At 41.8% G+C, this 17782-nt stretch overlaps 1 protein-coding gene across 4 annotated transcripts in view; it reads right to left on the bottom strand.

Annotated features, from left to right (window-relative positions):
* TBATA (thymus, brain and testes associated) overlaps positions 1 to 17782 on the bottom strand; it is a 692576-nt gene that overhangs the window by 26786 nt on the left and 648008 nt on the right. For all 4 annotated transcript variants that reach the window (XM_044056960.1, XM_044056961.1, XM_044056963.1 and 1 more), the window contains one exon: positions 4779 to 4825. In XM_044056960.1, coding sequence (XP_043912895.1) covers positions 4779 to 4825 — 47 coding nt within the window. The remainder of the gene's footprint in view (positions 1 to 4778; positions 4826 to 17782) is intronic.

Raw genomic sequence — 17782 nt, 5'->3', positions numbered from 1 at the left:
TGAGAGCCTCCGCGAATGTTTTTGTGTTTCTATGTGTGGATTTCAGTGGTGTGGGTTTAGTGGGACTATGTGATGAGTGTGGTGTGGTGCAAGTGTTTACCTTCTCCTCTTGAATGTCAAGTTCAGTCTTGGTTGGAGAGAGCTTTACTTCCAGTTTGGCTAGATAAGTGCATCTCTCACAGGATGTACTGTTGGGTGGTAGGAGGAGAGGGTTGTCTGTGTACATGAGGCAATTTCTACATTGCCCCAAGATGCCCAAATTAATTAGATAAACATGAGAGAACACTGGGAGCTGACCCTTGGACATGCCTGAATAAAAAAATATTTTCCTCTAGACAAGTGAGGAAAGTGACTACAAGAGCTGTTTTTCTCTAAGCAAGTGAGGAAAGTAAGTATCAAAACTGTTTTCCTCTAGGTAATGAGGAAGGTTGAGTGTTGTAGTAATTAGCAGCTTATTTAGTGTTTACAAGTTCTGAACAAGTGCTGATCACAAATAAGCAAATTCAAGTGCTAAAACTAAGAATCTGTATCTGGATCTTGTTGTAGATAGGCTACCTAGTGCTTACCACTCCCACTGATAAGCTAGAAGGCTTCCCTCCAACACAGAAAGGCTTAGGGGCACAGAAGCTTACAAACAGTCCTGGATACAGCAAATCTGGACTAAATTAGTTACAGGAAAGGTGGAAACGAGCACAAATGCAGGCTCTTAAACCAGAAAGTTGAAAGATATGGAAAAACTGCCCAAATGGCCAATAAACTACAATTTCTGGGCCAGAAACCACTCTTGTGGTAGATAGGCTATCTAGTGCTTACCACTCACACTGATAAGCTAGAAGGCTTCTCTCCAACACAGAAAGGCTTGGGGCACAGAAGCTTACAAACAGTCCTGGATACAGCAAATCTGTATCTGGATTAGACTACTTACAGGAAAGGCAGAAAACAAGCTTGGAATTTTTATAAATATATATATATATATATATATATATATATATATATATATATATATATATATATATATTTTAGTTAAGTGGGTTGGCTTTCTCAAAAAGTTCTCTCTGTATTAGAAAGAATGAGCTAATGACAGCAGCAAAAACACTTTAAATGCCTGATTGGCAAGCTTTCTTTCAAAGCTTATTTAATGCCTTCATGGCCATTAGGCCTTCTATTCCTGCTTCCCCTCCAGCTGCCCCTCCAGTTATCAGTCTTAGGCCTCAGACTGAAGATCCTCTTCCTCTTGAAGCTGAGGAGTCTTCAGATTCCTCTTCAGATGACTCCCTTTCCTTTGTGTCTCAGATGCCTTCCCCTCTTGGTATGCCTCCCCTGAGGAGGGCTGTGCTTAGACAGACTCCCCAGGAGAGGACCATGCCTTTGGTGAAACTATCTCTAAAATGAGAGAGTTTTTTTTAAATGGGATTCCTCTGAAATGTCCAAGGTTCAAAAGAGATATTATGAACTCTTACAAACGAACACCCCTTCACGTTCTGCCATCCCTCCAGTCTTACCAGCTTTTTTGGATGCCTCTATAAACCCTGAATCCTAACCACCAGCCCCTAGAAGGCCTGACAGGTTTTATAGGGTTCCAGAAGGGGCCAAATTTCTGATAAAATGGCCTGTTGCATGCCCTGTCACTGTTTCAGTCTCTCCACACAAACCCTCCAGATTACTTCCATCCACCTCTGTCCTTCCCACTTCTAAGGGCAGTAAGACCATGGAACGCATTGGTCACCTTTTGCCATTTTTAGGGTGGTTAACTACCAGAGACACATGTGTAAATATTCCCTGGCCGTTTTGACACAGGTTTCTAAACTTTTGGTTGCAGGTCTCAAATATCTAGCCTCATCTCCTTATCCTCTCAAGTGACAAGAGACTCTGTCAGATGCAGCTATGATGCTGCAGAGGCCTCGGCCAGATCTGCAGCTTTTGCCTCAGTACTTAGAAGGTACTCTTGGCTGAGACTGCAAACCCTTCCTGATGATATCAGGGCTAAACTTCTGGATGCACCCCTGGACAACTCTGCCCTTTTTGGGGCTAAAGTGGCAGTGCTTTTCAGAACCCTTCAGTGAAAGGGGAAGGAATTACAAGACTTAAAACATTTGTTTGTGTCTTCATTCCCTAAATTCCATAAGAATAAACCCATCAAGACACAGTTAATCAGGAAACATTCTGCCCCCACTCCTCATTCTAGGAGCAAAAAGAGCTCCAGGAAGGAGCAGCCACCATCCAGGCCTGCTCAGACTCCAGTTCAGAAATCTCAGTTTCAGGACAGGCCTTCCCCTTCACCCCCTCTGGATTCCATCCCCCTATCCCAAAGACTCTCTTACTGTCCTCCCATCTGGCAAAGCATTATCTCACATAAATGAAAAGGGTTACTTCATGACTTGAATCATTCCTCCCTCCTTAAGAGGCATCCCACAGCCACCAAAGGACTGGCTCCCCCTTTTCCAGACAGTCTTAGACAGCCTCTTCTCTCAAGGGACTATCCAACCTGTACCTCTGTCAGAGAAGGGAAAGGGCTTTTACTTCAGACTTTTCCTAGTCCCAAGGGAAGATGGCCCATGGACACCCATCCTGGATCTCTCCCACCTCAACCTTTTTCTACAAGTACCTACTTTTCACATGCTTACACTCCAGACTCTTTTTCCCCTGTTGGCATTTCTGGCCACTTTGGACATCAAAGATGCATATTTACATATCCCCATAATGCCCAACTACAAGAAGTATTTATGATTCTCTGTGGGTTCCTCACATTTTCAGTTCTCTTCCTTGCCCTTTGGACTATCTACTGCTCCAAGGGTATTCACCAAGTGTCTGGCTCCAGTGGTAGCCTATTGCAGGGTGCAAGGGATTCAAATTTTTCCATACCTGGATGACCTCCTACTCCAAGCAGGTTGGTCCACTTCCCTACACATCCATCTCCAAAAAGTCCTCTCTGTCTTGCAGTCCCTGAGGCTCAACAACAATTTCCCCAAGTCCAAACTAAACCCCTCGAAGGAACAAGTTTTTCTGGGGTGTAGGATCAGGACATGTTATGAGGGCATTCCTTCCACCCTAAAAGGTAGAAAGCCTGAAGAAATGCCTGCTGTCTGTCCTCCATGCCACTGCTATGACACTGAGACAATATCTCAGACTCCTAGGACATATGGCCTCCACTATACCCATGTTGCCACTGGCAAGACTCCACATGAGAAAACTCCAATGTTACCTAAGGTCCAAATGGATCCAACACTCCCACCCCTTGGACCACAACATTCCTTTCCTACCATGCCTAAGTAAGGAGATCCTTTGGTGCTTGGATCAAGTCTCTCTCAACCCAGGACTTCCACTGCAACCCCTCACCCTAGTCCAGGAGATGTACACAGATGCCTCAGACCTGCACTGGGGAGCTGCTATGGTCATCTTGCAGGTGAAAGACACATGGACAGGCCCCTTCAAGTGGGAGCACATTAACATCAGAGAAATGAGGGTCATCATTCTTCCTCTGAGGGCTTTCCTACACATTATGAAGCAAGACCCCCCCCAAAAAAAATTGTTCACAGACAACACTACAGTTATCTGGTATTTGAACAAATAGGAGGGGACCAAATCTTACTTGCTATGCAGACTTTCACTCCAGGCCTGGGAAATGGCAGCCCGACATGGAGTCACCTTGCAGGCAGTCTATATTCCCTCAGCTCAGAATACTCAAGCAGACACCTTGAGCAGGTCCATGTCACAATCCCACGAATGGATGCTACACAGGGATGTGCTCCTGGACATAGTCCACAAGTGGAGTACACCTCAATTAGATCTGTTTGCCTCTCCTCTGAGCAGACAACTTCCACTGTTATGTATCAGGGCACCCAGCCCCCTAGCTAGGGCAACAGATGCTTTTTCTATCTCATGGAAAGGGATGCTTCTCTATGCAGTTCCCCCCTTCCCACTCCTACAAAATTCCCAGTAAAATAAATGTTGTTAAAGGTAAATATTTGAATGATAAATTCTTTGTATTTTCAAATACTGTACAACTCTAAAAGATCATCTCTCAACAAGGGTGACATCTCGCAGGAGTGCCAGGTAATATAACTAGTGGAGGCTGAAATAGCCGAGCCTGTGCTGCCATGTGATTTAGCACCTGCAAAGTTGCGGGGAATCCTCCACACAAAGACATCCTTCCAAAAGGGGGGGTGGCAATAGCAGGCTATGCTGAAAGGATGGAGGTGTTCTCAATGGGGATAGGGTAGGCTACTCCTTAGGACCAGCAAGCTAGTCCACTCTCTGCCACTTGACTCTTGCCATGAACGGAGAGAAAGTACAGTTTTGTACCTACCATAAATGTAGATGTTCGAGTGTTCACCCTGGTGCAGTATATACCCCTGGTGCACTGACGTCAGGGAAGAGGCGACAGCAACCGACGCCAGACCAAGACTTTGGAATTCCGGCCGACTGCGGGACCACCTGACGACAGGATAACCCAAGTGTGATGGCTGCAGCAGGGTAACATGATGAACATCTGATCATACTTTCTGGATAGTCATGCATGGGATGTAGGGCTCTCAAACAGCTTGGGGATGGCAAAATCCTGTGTCCCTGGAGCAAATGGTCTGATTGGATGTTAGAGAAGTCTGTCAGCATAAAAGTGGGTTAGAGGAATGTAATACACTCTGTCCATTATGTTGTCAGTAATGATTTTATATATATATATATATATATATATATATATATATATATATATATATATATATATATATATTTTTTTATTATTATTTGCATTTTGTGCAATATAAAATGAATGGAAATACCTGGTTTGTCTTCTTTTATTGGTTCTATTTTCTGTTGCTGATTATATCTGTAAAATAAATGTACATTGTTAGCCTCCTGCCCGTGCCTTAAAACATTTTGAAGTATTTGTTTGTTTATTTAAATTTTAATTTAGTGTCCTTAATGGACAACATGACTGTTCCTTTTTTAGGAAAAACAGACTTGAGCACACTCCCGCACATTACACAGTGTTAGCTAAATGAAATATCCAGGTCTCTATTATAATGATATGAGCTACAGATTTACTTTGCACACCAAAATAACAGCTAATGCATAAATAATATTGATTTTCATATCGGCTCAGGCATACTAAATCTGTTACCTGAATCCAGAGTGCAAGATATGATGCAATCTTAGAACAATAGCAGAAGGCCATATCGGTTTAAAAACAAATATACATTTTACTACTTTAAGGGGCAGTTGAAACAGTACCAGAAAGTTGATAGTAAAGTAGGGCATGAGATAATGATAGTTTCTGAAGTCTCCTGTCTGAGACTGAATTTGGTCCATTAAGAGCAGGGTTCTGCCCTGGCTGACACACTAAAAAAAAAAATTTAATGCAATTGGACAGACGAAAACAAGATTATATAAAACAAATAGCCGAGAATGGTTAATATTAGGAGAAAAAGTCAAGTACAGGAGCAGAAAAGTCATACAGGGTCTGTGCAGAGAAACATGAGAGAAAGAGAGGCTGAGGGAGTGATGAGCATATTGTAAAGTATGTGCTACATCAGGGAGGTTCGAAGTGGTAAGCATTGAGTATATAAAGCCACTCCCATCTTTTATGTTAAAGGTGGAGAAGGGAGGAGTTTTGTTCATGTTGATATACTCACAGTATTTCTGAATGTTGGTCAACAATTACCCATTGAACTGAGTTAGGAATGCTGGCAGAAAACCTGGTAGCTGCAAACTGGAAGGCACTGCCATTAGCTTTAGAAAGCTTCGTAAGGCATTCAGGCACAAAGTAACTAGATGGCATTTATAGTCTAAGTCAGTACAAGTCAGGCAACCATTCCAGAAAGAGAAAGCTAGAAAAAGGAAAGAAAGAGTATGTTACAGAACTGTCATTGTAAGAGATAAAGGAAAGGGGACAGCAGGCATTATCACTAGCCAATACAGAAGCATAAAGGACCAGTAGTCAATAATGCAATCCTTCCATGTGCTACACTAACCTTTTACAAGGTCTCTGTGCAGAATTGTGGTCAAATGTAACACTGATGGTATTGGGAGTGGTCATTATCTTTAATAAAGACTGGATGGCAAATAATTTGTGATAACTGGTAAAGTCCCCTCTATGAACAATGTGAAGGATTTATAGCATGCACTAGTTCCCGGCCCATTTTTTTCTTAGGTGTTCACACCTTCTACTAAAGTATCTGCACACCTTCTATGTCATGAACGGATGACTAAGGAAACAATCTGAACATGCTAAACACTCACATTTAATGTCATTTCAAACATTTTTTTCAGAAGGTTGGCTCCTGGTTTGAAATCCCCAAACAATTTTACAAGTATATATAACAGAAAACAATCATTAAACATTACTGTTTTACTTAAGTACTAGTTATGAGAAGACCCTTAAGGTTCATAGGTTTATAGGTAGGTACTAGGCTATTGGCCCTAGGGCCTAAGTAAGCCTAGCCAACAAGGTTCCCTGGCTTATGCCACCCAAGAAAGTTATTTTCCTGTGCCCCTGTCGAGCAGATCCACAGAAGTGATCCCCGGAGTGTATTTCCTCTTTCCCATCCACTCATCAAGATTTTTCTTGACTTTGCTTGACATAGATGGGTAGCTTGTTCCAGAGTATAGGAAGTATCTGGCATAGGAATCTATCCCTCCAGCATGTCCTGTTTCTTGTAGTGACAAGGTTTAGGTCCTTAGAGTGTGTAGCTCGGAGGTATTGGGATTTCTTTAGGTATAGCATGTCCAACAGCTTTGGGTTTGACATAGCTTTATATGTTAGGCAGAGATCACCTTGGAGTAGGTGCTATGCTATGGAGTAAAGCTGGAGTTTTTAAATGGTCAGTGTAGGGCATCTGTTGAGGCCAGTAATCCTGTTAATGAAGTACTTAAGTGGCCTTTCCAGCTGCTGCAGATGTCTTGTGAGGTACATTCCAAAAGGGGCGTTGTACTCTATAATGGGTTTAATGAGTGTCGAATAGAGGGGAACAATGACCTCTTTTTTCTTGGATAAGATCCCTTTTGTGATGAGGTGTGCCACATAGAAGGACTTCCTGACTACTATGGTGATGTGATTATCAAAGTCCCAAGGTCGCTTATCACACATTCTGCGTTAAGTAGACTGGCACCTATGTGGTAGTTGACGAGTACAGAGTTTTTACCAAAGGGGATGACAATGCACTTTTTGGCAGTGAGCTTGAGGCCATGGCATTGCATCTGTCTCAGTGAGGCCATTCTGTAAGATGTCCATATCATTTGGGGACTTGACTATGGCTCCTACTTTGCAGTCATCTGTGAACTTCGTTAACCAGAGGCCTTCTGTGTTAGCCTGTACTTCAGAGAAGTAGATAAACAGGAGAGGTCCTAGGACTGAACCCTGTGGTACTCCACTTGTCACTGGTTTGAAGTCAGATTTGGAGTCTGCAACTTTTACAGTGTGGGTTCTGTCAGTGAGCCAGTTGGCAACTCATCTTGTGATGTAGGGATTTATACTTAGTTTAGTGAGTTTAGTGAGAATGGGGGATGGTGTCGAAAGCCTTGGTGAGGTCAAGATAGGCTGTGTGAACCACCTTACCCTCATCTACGGCTTTGGTGACTACCTCAAAGAAGCCGATCAGGTTCAGTAGGCATGATCTGCCTTTCACAAACCCGAACTGGGTGGGGTCCAGAGTTAGGAAGTTACCAATGTCTTTGTTTATGAGTTTCATGATGATACATTCCATGGCCATGCAGACCAGGCTCATCAGGCTAATAGGGTGATAGTTCCCGGGATCAGTGGTGGCTTCCCCTTTGTGGAGTGGCATAATGGTTGCTGTGTGCCATTCAGTGGGCACAAAGCCTGATGTGAGGCTATGACTGAACATGATGCTTAGGTGGAAAGCCCGTTCATTCTGAAGTTCATGTAAAACGCAGCCTGGGATCTTGTCCGGTCCCATGGATGCTGTGTTTTTGGCTTTAGAGAGTGCAGCTTTTACCTGCATAGTTATCATTATGGGACTCTGCATTCTTCCTGTATAGATATGGGCCCTTTAGGGGGTGAGAGGGGGCTAAATTTAGCACTGAACCTATCCGCCAGGATGTTGGCAAAATCAGTTGGTTCTGTAATTTTCGTGCTGTTGTGCTGTAACTCAGAGCAAATCTGGGTGTTGCCATTGAGATTCTTGACATAGCTGTAGAATGCTTTGTGGTTGTCCTTAAAATCAGTGGCGATTTTGTTTTTGTAGCTAGCCTTGGAGGATCTTATAAGAGATCAAAGCTTCTTACTGAGGCTGACCAGGGAGCTCCTCCACTCATGGGATTTTACTCTCTTTTGCAATAGTTTCTTCCTTCTGTTGTACAGTTTGTTTATGGCAGGGGACCACCAGATTGGCTTCCTTTTTTTGGAGGATAGCATCTTGGCTCTGCTTGGGAAAGCACTATCCATGCACTCGTGTAAGTGCTTATAGAGTGCATTTGTGTAGGATTCAGCAGTCATAACTGTATTGTCCATCTGCATGGGTGTCATGAAGTTCGCCACTTCTGTCTTAAAAAGCATGAAGTTGGCTTTGGAGAATTTCTTTACTGTGCATTCCTTAATGAGGGTGGGGGCGGTATGTGGATATCTAGGGTGATTATCTTATGGTCAGATCTGACCAACGAGGAGTTGACTTCAGGTATGGAACACTGGTCACTCATGTTGGTAATGACTAGGTCTAGGATATTGTTGCCCCTGGTGGGGGTGTGGATAAGTTGATCCAAGACAATGGAATTTTTGAATTCCAGAAAGCGTTGTGCGAAGGAGTTGGTACATGAGTAGTTTTCCCAGTTAATGGTGGGGTAGTTGAAATCACCCATTATTAGGGTGTTTGGTTGAACCCTAATATTTTCCAGTACATCAAGAAAAGAGGAGTGGGAATCCTGGGGCATTGTGGGAGATCTGTGGCAAGCTACAATTTGGATTGCAGTTTTGCCCAGAGTTAGTTGCACTTGTATAACCTCGGATGCATTATGCTGAGCAACTAGCCTGGAGGTGTGGATATCCTTAATGAATATGGACACACCTCCACCTTTGGTGTTCCGGTCCAGGTTAGATGGCAGAAAAGTGTGGTTTGAGTTATAGCCTGGTAGTGCAGGGGTGCGCTCTGGAGCATTGAACCAGGTCTCAGTCACTGCACAGATATCGATGTTCTCCATTTTAAGGAGTGCCTCAAATTAGTGCATTTTGAGATGTAGATGTCTAGCACTGAGTAGCAATCCCCTCAGTTTTTGCTTGCCTGTTTGTGTTATGGTGGTGAATTTGTCATTTGAACCTTGCCTAAAAAGGCACTATAGGGGCGGCAAGAGCCTTAGTGAGTATCCAGAATCCCAGGGGTGACAGGTGCAAGCCATAGTTGTCAAAGCATTGTGGCCTGTCGACCATGCCGTCTTAGGCAGACAGATACTGGATCCCCTTAGAATGACACCAGAAGCTTAGCCAATTGTTGAAGTCAATTATTTTGTCCTTGTACTGTGGTATCATTCTGGGCAATGGCAGGATGCTACTCAGGGCAAGGGTCATACCTGCCTGGGCTACAAGATCGGAGAGCTCTTCCATGTCTCATTTCATGTAGTCCATGGAGGTACATCTCAGGTCATTCACACCAACATGGACAATGACAGAGTCATATTTGTACTTGTTGTGGAGTGACCTGAGTGGGTGGATTATGTCGTGTATCCTAGCACCCAACAGGCAGCTGACAGTAACCACCTTCTTGTTTAGCCTGGTGAGAGGGACATCTGTGTGCCTGACTATAGAGTCACCTATGATTATTGTGTTGGGTACATTGTTTTGCCTTATGGGCTGTGGTTGAGTGGCACACTGAGTCTGTGGGCTATGTGTCATTTGGGTTGTGTTGGGGGGTGGAGGTTGCTTGCGTTTCTGCTTTGGAGGTCTCTGTTGCTTGAGCAGATTATTATTGAGAGCCTCCGTGAATGTTTTTGTATTTCTATGCGTGGATTTTGGTGGTGTAGGTTTAGTGGGACTTTGTGATGAGTATGGTGTGGTGCAAGTGTTTACCTTCTCCTCTTGACTGTCAAGTTCAGTCTTGGTTGGATAGAGCTTTACCTCCAGTTTGGCTAGATAAGTGCATCTCTCACAGGTTGTAGTGCTGGGTGGTAGGATAGGGTTGTCTGTGTACATGAGTCAATTGCTACATTGCCCCAAGATACCCAGATTCATCAAATAGACAAGAGAGAACACTGGAAGCTGACCCTTGGACATGCCTGAATAAAAAAATATTTTCCTCTAGACAAATGAGGAAAGTGAGTACAAGAGCTGTTTTTCTCTAAGCAAGTGAGGAAAGTAAATACAAAAACTGTTTTTCTTTAGGTAATGAGGAAGGTTGAGTGCCTTAGTAATTTGTAGCTTATTTAGTGCTTGCAGAAGTCCTGTTTGAAAATGGGTGTACTAAAAATACACACGATATACATTATAATGACAAGCTGCATGAACATATACAATAACTACACAAACCGGTTTCGGCTAACCAGCCTTCCTCAGTGTGACAAAAAAAAATTGTGTTCTAAAGCAGCCCATTAATATATAAACATATAATTAGGGCAGAGACCAATCAAAATGAAACATTCAAAATTGTTCATTTAGACCGGGAGGAAAAAGCCCACCCAGTTTCACAAACCACTTTTTTTCTTTAATATTTAAAACTTGATGTAAACCAGCTAGGTCATTGTTTTTATGCACAATGCAATCAATGACAGTGAATCTAAACAGACCAGTTTGATGATTAGAAATGTGTTTATATAAAGCACTAGTTTGCTTGTGTGTCCTAATGTCACTCAAGTGTTCACTAATTCTAAGCCTAAAAGGCCTAGAAGTTTGTCCCACATAAAAAGCCTGACAAGAGCAGCTAGCTAAATAAATAATCCAAGTTGAGCTGCAATTGCCAAAAAAATCTATATCATAGACCTTAGGGGTGTTTTTACTAGTGAAACAAGTAGTTTTACATATATATGAACAACTTGAGCAATGACCACAAGGATGACAACCTACCAACTTGTGCCCAGTGATCGTCATTTGTGTTAATATTTTTTCTTGCCGGACCCTTTTGTAATGACTGAACAGAGAGCACAAGGATCTACCCCTGTGAAAAGAAAAAGCACATTTGTCATCCAAGATATCAATCAGATGAACCTCTCCCCCTAGAATGTTCCAGTGTCTGGAAACTATATTCATAAATGATTGAGTATTTTTACCATAAGTGGTAACTAACCTAATCCGAGAACCCTGAGCAGAAACCCGTTCTTTGTATTTTAACAATTCAGTTCTCTGAAGTGACTCAGCATACTGCTTGGCCATATGGATGTCACCATCCCTGTACCCACGGGCTCTGAATCTGGCACAAAGATCTGATTTGAAATGCTTGTGAGTGGCAGTAGTGGAGCATATTCTTTTGACCCTGAGAAATTGAGACTTTGGGATATTCCTGATGACATGTTGGCGGTGGAAGCTAGATGCATGAAGAAGAGTGTTATATTGAGGGAATTTGTAGAACACCTGTGTGGCTAATGTATTAGAAGTGGTACGTGTAACCAAGACATCCAAAAAAGTGATCTCTTGTTTATGCCAAGTTACCTTGAACTCAATACCCCAAAGATTTTCATTCAGGTATTCCACAAATTCCTGAAGATATCCAGCGTCAACCCTCCACACAAGCCAAAGATATTGTCTCCAAACATCCATTTCGTCAATATAAATATTATGACCCCTATCATAGATAAGTATTTCTTCTATATAGGCCATGAATAAATCAGCATATATGGGGGCAAAATATGCCCCCATAGCAGTGCCCCGAACTTGCCACACACTTTGCTGTTGGAAAAAGAAAACATTCTTATCAAGGATATATTCAGCCAGGCATACTAAATAAGTATTAAATCCTGGTCTATATAAATCAGCCCTGTCTAACCAATACTGAAGTGCCATCAGGCCCGCCCAATGCAGAATGTTAGTATACAGGGAGGTGACATCCAAAGTATATAGCAACCAATCGGATTCCAACTGGAGATCCAAAACGATTCCCAAAAACTGTGTTGTATCTTGAATCTGTGAACGTATGTGAGACAACAAAGGTTTCAAGTGTTGTGTAAGAAACTCAGAGAGGGGCTCAGTAAGTGAGCCCCTCCCAGAGACAATGGGTCACCCAGGGGGATGAGTTGGGTCCTTGTGGATTTTTGGCAATAGGTAGAGGTGCTGTTGTTTGGGGTGGTCCACTTTTAAATGGAAACAGGTCTCTTTAGAGATGATACCCTCTTCGACTGCTTTATCCAAAAAGCCATCAATTTCAGACTTAAATTTCATGGTGGGATCCAAAGGCATAATCATATAATATTTACAATCCATTATCTGTTTGAGACCTTCTTGATAATAATCAGTCCAATCTTGGACCACCACCGCACCTCCCTTATCGGCTAGCAAGACAACAATATCATTATTAGACTTAAGTTCTTCTATACAAAGTCGTTCTGCCCTCGTAATATTATCATGCCTCATTCCATCTCTACCAAGATGCATGTGCAAATCCCTAAGAACCCTATTCTGAAAAATCAAGACAACTGGTGACATGGGGGGCTTAAACATAGATTTCTGAAAATGGAAACTTTCAACAACATCATCAGAGGCATCCTTGTCCTTAAAAAACAAACGTAAATTGAGCAAGCGGCAAAAGGTAGTAACATCCTGTGCAAACTCTTGTTCAGATACATTAAAACTCAGCACAAAACTTAAACCTTTATTCAAGATTTTTATTTGTAAGTCAGACAAAACATGGGAGGAAATGTTATATACATTGGAAGAGCCATTTAGCTCCAGATTATCATCCTCAGAATACCCTCTAAATCTGGAGGGACCCTTGTGTTTCCTCCCCCCTCGTCTTGACTTAACTCTAAAGGGTGACCCGAGTTGCTAACTGTATTATTCCTCTTGGGAGTGGGCGACCTATCTATTTCGCTGTCTTCCCCTTCGGTGTTGGACGAAGTGTCCTCACCAGAGGTGAGTACATCCCTGCTTCTTTTCTTGAGAATGGGTTTCATTCTTTGGCTGTCTTCCCCTTCGGTGTTGGACGAAGTGTCCTCACCAGAGGTGAGTACATCCCTGTGGATGAAGTGTCTTCACCAGAGGTGAGTACATCCCTGCTTCTTTTCTTGAGAATGGGTTTCATTCTTTGGCTGTCTTCCCCTTCAGTGTTTGATGAAGTGTCCTCACCAGAGGTGAGTACATCTCTGCTTCTTTTCTTGAGAATGGGTTTCATTCTTTGGCTGTCTTCCCCTTTGGTGTTGGACGATCACCAGAGGTGAGTACATCCCTGCTTCTTTTCTTGAGGATGGGTTTCATTCTTTGGCTGTCTTCCCCTTCAGTGTTGGATGAAGTGTCCTCACCAGAGGTGAGTACATCCCTGCTTCTTTTCTTGAGAATGGGTTTCATTCTTTGGCTGTCTTCCCCTTCTGTGTTGGACGAAGTGTCCTCACCAGAGGTGAGTACATCCCTGCTTCTTTTCTTGAGAATGGGTTTCATTCTTTGTCTGTCTTCCCCTTCGGTGTTGGATGAAGTGTCCTCACCAGAGGTGAGTACATCCCTGCTTCTTTTCTTGAGAATGGGTTTCATTCTTTGGCTGTCTTCCCCTTTGGTGTTGGACGAAGTGTCCTCCCCAGAGGTGAGTACATCCCTGCTTCTTTTCTTGAGAATGGGTTTCATTCTTTGGCTGTCTTCCCCTTCGGTGTTGGATGAAGTGTCCTCACCAGAGGTGAGTACATCCCTGCTTCTTTTCTTGAGAAAGGGTTTCATTCGTTGGCTGTCTTCCCCTTCGGTGTTGGACGAAGTGTCCTCACCAGAGGTGAGTACATCCCTGCTTCTTTTCTTGAGAATGGGTTTCATTCTTTGGATGTCTTCCCCTTCGGTGTTGGACGAAGTGTCCTCACCAGAGGTGAGTACATCCCTGCTTCTTTTCTTGAGAATGGGTTTCATTCTTTGGCTGTCTTCCCCTTCAGTGTTGGACGAAGTGTCCTCACCAGAGGTGAGTACATCCCTGCTTCTTTTCTTGAGAATGGGTTTCATTCTTTGGCTGTCTTCCTCTTCGGTGTTGGACGAGGTGTCCACACCAGAGGTGAGTACATCCCTGCTTCTTTTCTTGAGAATGGGTTTCATTCTTTGGCTGTCTTCCCCTTCAGTATTGGACGAAGTGTCCTCACCAGAGGTGAGTACATCCCTGCTTCTTTTCTTGAGAATGGGTTTCATTCTTTGGCTGTCTTCCCCTTCAGTGTTGGATGAAGTGTCCTCACTGGAGGTGAGTACATCCCTGCTTCTTTTCTTGAGAATGGGTTTAATTCTTTGGCTGTCTTTCCCTTCGGTGTTGGATGAAGTGTCCTCACTGGAGGTGAGTACACCCCTGCTTCTTTTCTTGAGAATGGGTTTCATTCTTTGGCTGTCTTCCCCTTCGGTGTTGGATGAAGTGTCCTCACCATCCCTGCTTCTTTTCTTCAGAATGGGTTTCATTCTTTGGCTGTCTTCCCCTTCGGTGTTGGACGAAGTGTCCTCACCAGAGGTGAGTACATCCCTGCTTCTTTTCTTGAGAATGGGTTTCATTCTTTGGCTGTCTTCCCCTTCGGTGTTGGAGGAAGTGTCCTCACCAGAGGTGAGTACATCCCTGCTTCTTTTCTTGAGAATGGGTTTCATTCTTTGGCTGTCTTCCCCTTCGGTGTTGGAGGAAGTGTCCTCACCAGAGGTGAGTACATCCCTGCTTCTTTTCTTGAGAATGGGTTTCATTCTTTGGCTGTCTTCCCCTTTGGTGTTGGATGAAGTGTCCTCACCAGAGGTGAGTACATCCCTGCTTCTTATCTTGAGAATGGGTTTCATTCTTTGGCTGTCTTCCCCTTCAGTGTTGGACGAAGTGTCCTCACCAGAGGTGAGTACATCCCTCCTTCTTTTCTTAAGAATGGATTTCATTCTTTGGCTGTCTTCCCCTTCGGTGTTGGACAAAGTGTCCTCACCACAGGTGAGTACATCCCTGCTTCTTTTCTTAAGGATGGGTTTCATTCTTTTCGAGTTCAGTGTTTTGGAGTTGGGCGTCAAACATCTGACATTCTTATGTACCTCAAATGGTCTCCCTCTGTCAAAGTCATCAAGGTTCCTGTTAAACCTTTTGATTTTCCTCTCCTTCAAAGTATTTTCTAATTCTAGAAGGTTTTTACCCAACCAACTCACCCCAGATACATAGCATGGCAAATCTTGAACTTTAGCTAACCCCTGACCAAGAGTTTCAACTTCACAATACTGTCGTTGTATAGTCCTTTCATAATATGCCACCAGAGCATTAACAGAAGCCATGGAAGTCTGTTTCTGAACCAACAGCCAATCATCAAGCAAAATGTGATCAGCTTGTGGTACTAAAGGCTGAAGCTTCACCTGAAGCCCTCTAGGGGAAATTTGTTTCAGTTGGTATGCTTTAAAAAGACGAAGATGCCATACTTTACTTCTAAGATGCTTAATATCTTTCATTAATTTAGTAAGGGCCATTTGGCATTCATATGTCGGGTCAATATTGGAGTTCGAGGGACCACCAGATGCATGTTGCGAAGACAAACCAAATATCCCTAGATCATTGGTGTCAGATGACAAACCTCTGATAATAGCAGCCAGATCCATAACCACTTAATATAGTCAGGGCAACCCGATGCGTGTCACAAAACCTTAACTGATAAGAAGGCCCAGTAATAAAGGGCTCACTGGCTTTCTCCCAAAAAGCACACAAGTGGTTCAAGAAAGTAATCAATATCTATATCCAATGAGTTGACATCGGTGCTATTAATAGCCTCAAAGACACACATTCAATGTGTTACCACATAACCTAAAAGGGCTATGCACCAATAAATGTCAATCCAAAAAGAGTTAAGATAGTACATATATAAAGCCAAAGCCAAAAATTTAGAGCCACAAACATAACAGGCCAAAGAAAAGAGGGGACACTATAACATCCTAGTTGCCCAAATGCACAAATATGCAAATATTCATAAATAATCCAGTATTCATATATCAGAATAGTCCGCCATCATCAATAATAATAATGTTACTAGAATAGTAAAAAACGAAAAAGTAAACTTCCACAAAAAATAGTAGTACAGTTCGGTACCAATGAAGGCTGTCTTCCAAAACCACAAAATCAAAGCCTCACTCCACAAAGTCCACTCATTTTTCACAGATAGAACACTGTTTATTAGACAAATAGAACTCAGTAAAATAGGATTTAGCGCTTTCGTCTCCACACTGGAGACCTCTTCAGAATCAATTAGAAGCACCTCTCCCATTCCTTTTATACATCCACTGGGGAGTACTGATTAAACAATTAAACAATTAATCAATTAAATAATAGTTCCAAAAATACATAGTGAAATGCAGTTGAAGTCAGAAAATGTCAATACAACTTGTATATATATGTATAAAAATATACATATATAACTTCTCTATAAATATATATATATATATATATATATATATATATATATATATATGTACCTTCTCTATAAAAATTATCTATAAATTAAGTAGAATTGATGTGTTGTATTACACATGATACACCAACACTTTTGTGTAAAAATGTATAAATATATCAATATATAAATATATAAAAAATATATATAATATATATAAAAATATATATGAAATGTTGAGTAAAATATACATACAAATACTATACAAAATGCAAAAAGACAGACATTAAATGTTCAGAATATGAGGTTTTAAAACATATAAAGTTAATATAAGGTTGATATGAAATTAATAATATGTACTAAAAATTCTAACCACTAGGGTACATAAATGCCAACATTAATATTGATTTTCTAAAATCTATGGACTGTTTTTGGTGTATTTTTAAGATTTATGTCTCTTAGGGTCTTCTGATAAAATTTTTAGGGCTGGTGTAATTGAAATGTGGTCGTTAAGACCCTTACCACTACAAGCATCAAGTTTAAGTTGCCATATCATCTCTCTATATGCTAGTTTGGTCTCCCAATCACCACCTCTCTCAAAATGTAAAACTTCTTCAAGGACCCAGAACTTAAAATTAGCTTCATGACATGTTTGTGAGTGTCTAAAAAGTGCATTATTTTCATTCTTCCGGTTGATATCCCTCATGTGTTCATATATTCATATATTCTTTTCCTTAGATGTCGCTCTGTTTTGCCAATGTAGTATGCCCAGCAGAATTTACAATAAGCTAGGTATACTATACTGAGTTCTATTTGTCTAATAAACAGTGTTCTATCTGTGAAAAATGAGTGGACTTTGTGGAGTGAGGCTTTGATTTTTTGTGGAATGTTACTAGAATATTAACATGAATCAATGGTCTCAGGAAATGCAAATCAATACAAGGCACCAAAATAATCAAATTCATACCCCATAAATGGTGTATTAATAGATACAAAGGGTGCTGCAAAAGGGACCTGGTTAGCCGAAACTTGTTTGTGTAGTTATTGTATATGTTCATGCAGCTTGTCATTATAATGTATATCATGTGTATTTTTTTAATACACCCATTTTCAAACAGGACTTGTGCTGGCTCCTTTTTGTTGGTTGATTCTATTGGCTTGAGCAGCGTACTTGCCGTCAGTGTGGGTTGTTTGCTGTATTTGGGTTATTTAGTGATTACAACAAGTTCTGAACAAGTGCTGAGCATGAATAAGCAAATTCAAGTGCTAAAACTAAGAATCTGTATCTGGACTAGACTAGTTACAGGAACAAAATAAGTGCAAATGCGAGCTTTTAAATCAGAAAGTTGAG

The sequence above is a fragment of the Protopterus annectens genome, chromosome 14.part0, assembly GCF_019279795.1.
Source record: "Protopterus annectens isolate FY-2018-M chromosome 14.part0, PAN1.0, whole genome shotgun sequence".
Lineage (NCBI taxonomy): Eukaryota > Metazoa > Chordata > Ceratodontiformes > Protopteridae > Protopterus > Protopterus annectens.
The sequence above is the reverse complement of the archived record's forward strand: the minus strand, read 5'-3'. Positions and strand labels throughout refer to the sequence as shown.